This window comes from Microchirus variegatus (assembly GCF_963457635.1).
Source record: "Microchirus variegatus genome assembly, chromosome: 10".
In the NCBI taxonomy this organism is placed as follows: Eukaryota; Metazoa; Chordata; class Actinopteri; order Pleuronectiformes; family Soleidae; genus Microchirus; species Microchirus variegatus.
In genome coordinates, this window is record NC_139811.1 from 8,745,709 (window position 1) to 8,756,617 (window position 10,909).

Sequence of the window (10,909 nt, forward strand, 5' to 3'; positions counted from 1 at the left end):
GTATATGACTTAATAATTAACTGAAATATGTCAATGAATAATAAACTAATCTCTGCAGGGCAACAGATTGTTCTTCTTCATATTTCATAGATTGATGGGCCTCACACACAAACACACACACACACAATCACAGACAAACACATTGATCACATGTACGCGGGGCCGCCACTTCACAGTCGACACATGAAACAGAAGGCTTGAACAGAGCAGAGTAGATTAAAACATCAAAAGAAGGCCAACGTAATAATCCCACAAAAGAAGCCATAAACGTTGCCGTTTCTCTACACACAGCGGTCTCCTCTGGTGGACGGCGTCTGCGCCGATACGAGTGCTCTTAATCAGCGCCGATGAATTATTGAGCAGCCTTCTTATATCAGATCATGACCCATATTTTGCCTGCCTGAAGTGACTCTACTGCCAATAAAAATTGGAGATGTACTTTTTTTTCTTTTTTTTTTTAAAGTCGTCCCACATAGGCTCCCCACTACCTCGCTAATGGCCGAGCTGGATTCAGACACACACACACACTGCAGAGAGCGTTACGAGCTTTAGATGGAGCTCGGCACACTGATACACTCGTTTAACGAGATGACGGACGGGGCTGTCACACGTAATGTGAATGTGAGGTGTGTTTAAGTGTTAACTCGCTGTACCACGCTGTGGCTTTTCATGAGCTAAAAATCATCTTCAGGTTTGACTTCTGACACACACACACACACACACACACACACACACACACACACACACACACACACACACACACACACACACACACACACACACACACACACACACACACACACACACACACACACACACACACACACACACACACACACACACACACACACACACACACACACACACACACACACACACACACACACACACACACACACACACACACACACACAGGGAAAGGGGGAAAAGTTAGTGGGAAATGAAATATCTAAATCGAGTGTTATTGCTGGTTTTCATGAATGCATATGCAGCGCTCAGAGCCAGACATAGGAGTTGTATTGTTGTCTCATTAGGCAGCACATTGGGGGGGGGGGGGGGGTTAGAGCGAGGAACAGAGAGAGAATCTGCAGGAAGGGACAGGATTATGAATCTCCTTAGCCCCTGCTGTCTCCCCTTCTCCTGGCTTTGTTTATCAATGGCAACAGCAAAAAAAACGGAGCCAGGAAAATGTCTTAAGCTCTATGAAAAGACTTGGGTCTGACATCACAAGTTTTTGTTTTTTTTTAAACTGAAATGGAGGATTACACGAAAATAAAAAATAATACATGTACAGCACGTTATTGTCTGTACCATCGCGCTCTGTAATCTAGCTCTTTTTGCATGAGTAGAAGCGCTCAGCTGTGTCCATCCTTCTGTTCACCTGGACAGTGATTTCTAACTCTTGCACACGGCTACGCTCGAGAAGACGAGTGAAAGATCAGCTGCATGAACTGCCTGTTTTACAATTAAGTGGGACGTGATGCTCGCGTCATAGTCCATTCCGCCGCTGCCACCTCTTCAACATCATCGACGACTACGACTTTTTGCCCGGTCATAACAACTGACTATTTTTGTGATCATTAAAGGACAAAAAAAAACAGCTTTGAGCTGCACGTCAGAGGCACTTTGCACCCCGAGACGTCCATTTTGCAGCGTGGCAGCTGTGACAGCTCTGACAGACTACCCTGGGTTTAAGTGCTCATCTGTAGATGGGCTACAGGGGTCACATGTGTGCCAAGAGCACCAAGCAGAATGGGTAATGGCCGTGGGTTATGAGTGCAGGTCCCAGGTGGATTTCACAGGTATGGGAGCTGTAACCTTGACTGTGCAAGCGTGTGCACTCACACACACACACGTGCATACACACTGTATAAATTCAAACTGTCAGCTGAATGATACTAAAGTTAATCAGAGGAAAGGGGTCAATCGCTGCTGCACCTGTGACGGATGGACGGACGGACATGTGTGTGTGTGTGTGTGTGTGTGTGTGTGTGTGTGTGTGTGTCTGTAAGTGTGTGTGCTCATGAGAATGAGAGAAAGTGGGTGTGAATGTGAATTGGGCTGCAGAAATTACAACATTCCTCACAAAGAGCTGAGAAATACTGTCAGTCTGAGAAGAGGGCAATGTAGTGCGTCTACTCGTGTGTATTACTTTATTGATCTACACATATATATTCCTCACACACACACACAAACACGCTGCATTAAATAAAGAGCGTGGAGTTGCACCGAGCAGGTGATAGGACAGGCTAAAGTGGCTAAAGTCAGAGGCTAAAGTACAGAGAGCTAAGTCTACCTTAACAGCCCCAAATTACATTCATGTGATTTTATTTCACATGAATAAAAAGTATGTATGTATGAAATTAAATAGTCAAAATCACTACAAAAGATAAAGGGTGGGAAAACTGTCAAGGGAATTCTGATAATACGTCAATATCCAGCCAAATTCTAACCTCACAGCACATGTAAATCCATGTCAGACACACAATTCCCAAAAATATTAAGATATATTAATATCATCCAAGACGTGCATGTATGGATTCAAAGCACCGTACTCACCTATTTAACCCTTAACACTGACAAATACTAACCCTAAATGATCAAACATCAACTAAAAGACAAAAGATGTTGCTTGAGTCTTTAATCCGTGTCAGTAAAATCCCATTCTGATTCAATAGTTGAAAAAGAAATATTGAAATCAGTCCATTACAAAAAAAACTGTAAAAAAAAAAAAAAAATGTCCGGAATTTAAAGCAGTTTTTGATTATTGTTAATTGTTAGGAACCAAATCCAGGATTGAAAGAGTAATTCCACAGGAACAAAAACATCTATATCCAGAGTGGTTTTATCACAAGGTGACGGCTGCTCAAAAAGTCCCACTAAAAAATAAAAAAAACACATGGAAATATAAAAAGATGAAGATGAATAAGGAAATGAACCGTGTGGTTTTGTTATGCATCCATCTACTGCTGTGCCTCCGTTTGTAGCTCACACACAGACAAACACACACACGCAAAATTCTTCCGTTTCAGCTTCACACAGTCAACGCGGTCTTCCACTTTGCCAAATGAAATTTCAAAGGATAAGAAGTCCAGCCGATGAACTGCGGTGTCACCAAAATGCTAAATAAATGGCAACTCCTGTCAAGTCAATGAGGTGAAGTGGTCGCAAATGGGGGGGGGGGGGGGGGGGGGGACTAAAACACAAATAGATCAATCAATAATTGGGTCAATTCAGAGAGGGTGGAAAAAACAGAGAGCACAAGACGGTGATTTAAGAAGATGTAGGCTTGAAAAAACAAGTGGAACTCAGGGTAGAGGTAAAAAAGAAATAAATAAATAAATAAAAAAGGAGGGAAAATCCTTTTGATGATGAAGCCGGTCGGTTTTAGCCAATTCTCTGAGTGTGTGTGTGTCTGTCTGAGGGAATGAAAGTCAGTTCAGGAAGATACAAGACAGAGCAAGGGATGGAGAGAGAGAGAGAGAGAGAGAGAGAGAGAGAGAGAGAGAGAGAGAGAGAGAGAGAGAGAGAGAGAGAGAGAGAGAGAGAGAGAGAGAGAGAGAGAGAGAGAGAGAGAGAGAGAGAGAGAGAGAGAGAGAGAGAGAGAGAGAGAGAGAGAGAGAGGGAGGAGAGGGGAGAGTTTTAACGCTCCGACAGAATGCACAAGTGTTGGCTTAAATACACTTTGCAACAACTGTGCAACCGTCGCTCATGAATTTGACCTTCGTCGGATAAACGCTCGGCGAGGGGAAACTCAAGACACGCCTCGAGTCTGTCGATCGTCAATATTCTCTTTATGGAAACGTGTGTGAACGTGTATGACGGACGTGATGTGAGGAGGACAGAGTGTGTGACAGCGGGGGGCCTTTCAGACACTTTAATGAGAGAAGAAGAAGAGGAGGAGGAGGAGACTTTTGTGCAACATAGATATGACAAGAAAGTCAAAATGTGTTTCCATGATGACGACCAGAGCAGAGGGGGGGTTCTTGCTTGATGAGTCACTGTGGTCTTGGATCGAGGAGAGCGAAAATAAAAATAAAAAAAGAAACACACAGATTATAGTATGCGAGGGGGACAGTGACGTGATGATGACATGGTATGAGGCAACAGTCAGCTGAGAGCCAGAAGGGAGCGGAGCCAATGCTAGGTTGTAGCCCAGTGTGTGTGTGTGTGTGTGTGTGTGTGTGTGTGTGTGTGTGTGCGTGTGTGTGCGTGTCAAGGTGTGTAACCCAACACAAAAACACCTCGCATACACAAAACAGAACAAAGACTTTGAGACGGACACTAAATAGACCTACCTATGGTCAGATTTAAGAATCGCCCAAAAAAGATGCATAGGGTGGTAGAAGGAAAAAAGAGAAGGGGGAAATAGGAAAAGGTACAAAAGTGAAAAAGGCATAAATAGAAAAAAAAACAAAAAACAGAAGCAAGCCAATTATAATGTCTCTATGAAAGCTGCGAGGAAATTAAAAGAGTGGAGAAGTCGCCAAAGTTACGCGTGGACAGTGAGTGGAGGAGCGGTGGGGAGGAAGAGGAGGAGGAGGAGGAGGAGGCAGGCGGCAGAGGGAGGAGGAGGAGGAGGAAGCGTGGGCTGCACAAGGATAGAAAGGGCTGCAAGTGATAGCAGTGAGGGAAGGAAGGAGGAATGAATGAAGGGGGAGAAAAAAAGAGGATAACGGGGGCAAAAAAAATCCCCCTCCTCTTTCTCTTTCTCTTTTTCTCTGTCTCTCTGCCTCTCTCTCCCTCCTCGTCTGGCTCATAAATAGAGGAAATTGTTGACCAGGTAAATGGCAAAATAGATGAGAAGACAGAGGACGGAGAGAGCGAGCAAATGAAAAGGTAAAGCACCTCCCAGCAGCGCAATGAGGAAAAAGAAGAACAAAAAGCGAAAGATAAAAGCAAATACTCCAGTCGCCTCCGTTGTCTCCAGTCTATCTGTGGAAGGGGAGATTGGCGAGTGCCAGTGGTTCCCCTTCCCCGGCTGCCTTCTGCTTTCTTCTGTCTCTCCTCCCAAAAAAGCCTTCCCATCCAGATGACAAAAGCCACAGATGTCCTTTTTCCTCTCTGTCTCAACTCTGCACTGATATCACGCACCACTCACACAGGTTGGACCATTGTTGCAGCAGCAACGCAACAGTATCATCAATATTGCTCAGGGAGAGAAGAAGAAAAAAAAAAAAGGCATTGGGGCTGCTGCGAGTCAAGCACTGCCCGCCTCATGAGGAAGGATACTGAGCTGGAATTGCTCTGTCTCCCCTCTCCCGCCCATCCCTGCAAAAAAAGATGGGAGGTGGGCCCACTCGCTGCATTAGTATTCATTGAAAGAGTGTGAGAGAGAGAGAGAGAGTGAGAGGAGGAGGTGGTGGAGAGGGGGGGGGGTGCCTCTCAACAAATGTCGAGGAAGCAAACCGGTGTGCAAAACTGATAAGAGACTGGCTCCCCCTAGAGTCAATTATCAATACTCAAGCTCAAATAACAGTAAACACTGGGTGTAAAACGCTGGTTAAATGACCTGTGACCTGCCTTCACAGCATCCAAACACATAACATTTTCACATCTGCAGGTGAATTCTCTGTATTTAGACTCTGCAGCTGAATCAAGTGAGACAAAAGTCAGTGTTGAACCCTATTTATTAAATATGACCCTGCTTTTTTACCTGTTTTTCCCTCTCTGTGTGAAGAAGTACCAGTTTATTTTATCTTATATTGAACAGAGCATTAAAAAGGGCTTTCTGTTCAGGTCCATGGTGTATGGAAGCGAGCATCTTTTTTTTTTCTTTCTTTTCTTCCCTCTGCATTTGCACTGAGACAAACTCAGCGTTGCCATGGTGACAGATGGCTGCTCAAAAGTGGTCCAAATCAAAGCTAGAGGCAAACAAAACTAGGTGGCCACAAGTGCCTTTAAAAGCCAAAGAGGCTGCAGTCGATTTTTCTCCTACGTGGATGATGGTGATTTGATTTACTGAGATTGTTTTTCTTCACTTGATATGCAAATGATGACAATGATGTGTAGGATAGGAAAGGTTTGCAGTGAAGTGAGGACAGAATTTGCATTTTTCTCTTTAAAAAAAAAGGATCGCATTTATTCCAACAGGCAAGACTGGAGTGCATATGTGGTGTTGTAGCAACAATGACGTAGTTATTTATAGTAGAACAAGAGAAGAAAGGGCTAAGGAGATGCTGTCAGATACTGAAATATGTTTACAAATCAAAAATAATTATTCTAAAATATAGAACGAGATGATAAATGAAGGGTCTTCACACTAGATCAGATGAAGGTCGCCAAACATTAGCAGGAGATAGAGATCACCACCAAATTATAATGACCCAGTAGATGTTAGCCTCACTTAAGGAAATAAACCAATAATATTAGGCATGTGCTGCTACTTTAGATTTGATTTAGACTATAATTCAGATAGGTTACACAGTCATTTGATTTTATTGGTTATTCCTGTATTTATTGTGTTGTTAGTCATTAACTGGCGGGTCAATTTACAAATTAATTAGCTCATTTAATTATTCATGAATGAATGAATCGATTTTATTTAAATATGTAGAACATGATAAGAAATAGGTGGTGACAGATTCTCAAAGAAAATTCATGTGTCTTTTTTTCAACAAAAAAATATGGCCATTTTGAAATTACCTCATGGTGACGTTAAGGGTGGAAGCCATGTAGATGAAGCTCTAAGTGTGGCAGAAGAGAAAGGTGGAGGTGAAGAGTGACACGTCCACGTCTCTGCTCCAGCTTTTGTCAAGTCTCAGGCATCTGTATCTGTAAAAAAAAAAGATATACAACAAAATGTCATGGAGGAAAAAAAACTGTTGACATTATAACGACACCCTGGGACTCAGCACTTTTAAACACTTCACACAAACAAACGGTGGGAAACGGAGGAAACGCTGGCGGAAACTGGGTTGTTTCCGTGTTTCCATTATAATTATAAGTTCATATTTGATTTGGAGGCTAATTTAGCCTGTTTAGCATGTTAAACACGAAATGTTTACCTTCCAAAAGCCGCAGGAAAACGCTAGCCGGAACACACTTCACACAGGTGTTGCGGATTGAAACTTTTTCAGTGTGACACATCGCCGCCCTGCGGTCGACATGCGTGCCTGTCGTCTGATCGATTGTGCGCGGTGGATTGAGCATGCCTGGCTGTAGTCACACAGCATTGCTGCTTTGACCACACACAGATTAGAGATGGCATCGCCGCTGCGAGTGTGCAGAGGAATCTTAAAAGAGTTACGAATCATCCAAGGACCGGTGTACAAACAGTCGCTGGCCTACGGCTATGTCATGGACCAGTTTCGTAAGAATAAGGCGAGTTCCTAAGCGACAGATGGCTATTTTAGCAACATTGCTAACGGGAGCTAGCAAGATAACACATAACATAATAACGTTGTCATTTTACATATAATGTGAAAATGCATCTTGCTTTTCAACCCTTGGTAAAATGTAGGAACGTTTCATATATCCAGACTGTTAATGGGGTTTTGTTTTTTCCAACCTTGACGGATTTATACTTGAAGTTAAGCGCAAGGTGACAAATAGGGCAGAAGGACATGCTAACATTAGCTAACGTAGCATGGCTCAATTTGTGTGCACAAACGCAGAGCTACTGTACAGCAGAACGTGTTCAAATGATCGTTACTATTAGCTCTCTGCGTCAACGTGGAACCAGCTGAATAGTCATTGCATTCGCATGAATTGCCATGACTTGTTGAACCGTAAATAGTAAGTTTAGAAAGCTAGCTAACTTTGTGCTGGAGTAAATCCCCCTACATGTTTACAACATTACATATTTACATCCATCCTTGTTCCATGTTTTAACTGCTTGTTTTGTATTTATGCAAAATGTGCAAAGAGATTATTAATCTCAATGGATATTTCCTGGTTAAATAACGACTTAATAATCTAAATAAAACGTTTATAAAGGTCCCTAAAGACCACATTTTTATTTGCTGTGAGGAAAAACATTGAAGACATTTTCCCTTTTTTTCACCTATGACTCTTCAACTCCAGATTCAGCTCTGTATTAATAACTCAATGAATGCCAATGAATTGTTTTCATAATCAATGAATCTTCCGATTAGTTTCTCGATTAATTGAGTCAGTTGGTCTGTAAAATATCAGAAATTGTTGAAAAATATTGATCAGTGTTTCCCAAACCTGGAAATATTGATGATCTCATGCGTCTTGTTATGTCCACAAACTAAATTGATTCCGTTTTAATGATTTCTTTGTTATATGGTACAAATAAACCAGAAAATATTCTAATTTAAGAAGCTGAAAAATCAGGGAACTTGTTTGAATGATTGATTACTCAATGACCACAATAGTTGACATTCAATCTAGTCATAGATCAATAATCGCTGCAGCCCTAATGCTGTATTAATCTTTCTTTGAACAATGGTATACACATGTCCATCTAAGTGCTTGTGACTCCTCATGTTTCTCTTTTCCGCGGATGCCTGTTGAAATGAAGCATTGGGGTTTTAAACATGTTGGCTTAAAGCCTGTATTATTCATGCTTGAGAGAAGATGGCTTACCAGGGAGGTTGGATGCATGTGTAATCACTGAAGCACAGCAGCAAGGAAGTAACTGGCTGCATGTCGCAGTGGATTTGTCCCATATTTGTCTGAAGAGCCCCCAAAGGCCTGATCATGTGTATGTGAATCTCTGGAGGGAGTGGGACACATGTAATGACGGGAAAAACACATGTGATAATACACATTTGTTTATGTTGTATACCACCACTGGAGTCATGGCTATCTCCTTCTTTATAAACATTAAAGTCATACAGGTTGAATACAGAAAAAGATCAGTTTTATCTGTTAATGCAGATTTATTGGGATCATACTCTGATTTGCTGTCTTTCTCCTGCTCACAGGTGACAGGAGAAAGGTACTGCCGTGCCCAGCAGGAGGCCCACCATGATTCGCACACGTACTTGTGTTTGTTGGCATCCACCAGGAACCACATGGCCCTGCACAACCTTTACCACGGCAAGGGAGAGCGCAGCCCAGAAGAAGTGGCCGGCCTCGTGGGGCTCAGGTTGCCCACTCAGCCAGGAGGAAAAGGCTGGGAGAAGTGAGGACAAGAAGGAGTCTTGGAACTCATCAGAAAAGACTGCTCTGTTGCCAGTTCATGTGGCATGGATACATTTCACATCTGAAAATGTATACATATTTTGACTGTAATCCTGCAGACTGAGGATTGTGCCACTGCAGACTGCTACACTCTACCGCTCGTTCATCATGTGTGTTTGTGTTTCTTAACTGTTGAAAACACGACAAAACAAACTGTAAGCCCATTTTCATTAATTAAAATATGAATTGCTGTTTCACTTTGTTTTTTTACTTGTTTATACGAATTACATGCACTTGAAGAGTCCGGTAAAAGAAAATGTGCATTACACTTATGGATTAAGTATTACACATACAGTATCTAATGTTTTCAAGTGGCCAGACAGTTAAAGAAGTCTAAAATAATTGTCCTACAAGCTCAATGAAACGTATGGATGACGAATAAATGGGCATTTTGATGCTCATTGTTTTGTGCCTGTGCTGAAGATGTTTGAGAAGGTTGACCTTTGACCCCAGTCAGCCTCAGAACAAGTTCTTTAGTTGAAAAGCTACTGCTTTTGCAGTAAAGCGAGCTATTGGCCGCCTTGACATGTTTTTTCAGGAAAAGCAGTGATGGCACTGTTCAGTTCCCGTAAGTCGGGACCTGCAACTGAATGGAACTCAGCCATCATTCATTTGATAAAGTACACCTGTTCTTTTCCTGTTGTGAGCTCTGATTGTTGCAGCAAGGTTTCAAGGCAAAGGGTTGTCATGTTTTCATAATGTAATGTGACAGAGGAAAAGTGGGAAATATAACAAAGAGTGGTAACAAGTGTCCCGTATGTTGCAGTGAGTACTGTCTTCTCTGTCTGTTGCCTGTTCCCTTCATCGACAGCAAATGTCATCCCCCCCTTTTTTCACTAAATCTACCCTTCCTGTTTCCTCTAACTCTAAGTTGGTGACTAATGTCGCCTTCAGAAGAAATGTAAATAGACTAAACCCTGGAGCGCAACAACAACAACACACAATGACACGGTGAGTAAGAGAGCACCAGTCTGTTCTGCCCTAAACTAAATAACAACAATAAAAAAAAAGGCCAATGACACACAAACAGCCTGTGTCAACATTGGAATTATGCAAATATGTAAATGTGCCTCTCTCCACACACACACCACAGACTTGCTGGCACAGACAGTCGCGACAGACGCGTGTGTGTGTGAGTGTGACACTGAAGGATACTGTGTGGTTTTTCTTCAGGGAGATTTGGAGCAGGTGACTTCACATCCACCTCAGACTTAAGTTATGCAACTCGATGTATTTTTAATGTCAGTGCAACCTGAACCCATCTGTGGCTAATAAGCCGTGGAAAGAGAGAGAGAGAAAATATTGCTGTCATGTTGATGTCCCACTTTTGGTGAAGTGAAACCTTTATGAGTGAAAGGCGGTGATAAGCTGCGAGGAGGGGAAACTACACGCGCGGGGGAGGAAGAGGAGGAGGAGGAGGAGGGGGGAGGAGGAGACAGATAGACGAGCAGTCAGTGAGTGTGGAGGCTGAGCTGTTCTTCGCTTTCCAAAGAGGTCCGCATCTCCAGTTTCTGTCTACAATAAAAACGAGAGAGAGAGAGAGAGAGAGAGAGAGAGAGAGAGAGAGAGAGAGAGAGAGAGAGAGAGAGAGAGAGAGAGAGAGAGAGAGAGAACGCGCATCCTCTGTTGAGTTCAGTGGAACAAGCGCGCGCTCATCCTCTGAGGAGACACCGACTTTGGCCACATCTGGATATCGCTGCGTGTGACATCGTATTTATCCAAGCTTTCTCCTGGAGCTGGACCAAGTTGAGTGTTA

General features: G+C 42.8%; 1 protein-coding gene across 1 annotated transcript; it reads left to right on the forward strand.

The window, feature by feature from the left end:
- Positions 1–7,173: 7,173 nt before the first annotated feature.
- Positions 7,174–9,311, forward strand: fmc1 (formation of mitochondrial complex V assembly factor 1 homolog). Its single transcript, XM_083895996.1, has 2 exons — positions 7,174–7,323; positions 8,895–9,311. The coding sequence occupies exons 1-2, from the start codon at positions 7,204–7,206 to the stop codon at positions 9,096–9,098; spliced, it is 324 nt and encodes a 107-aa protein (XP_083752122.1). The 5' UTR covers positions 7,174–7,203; the 3' UTR covers positions 9,099–9,311.
- Positions 9,312–10,909: the final 1,598 nt, after the last annotated feature.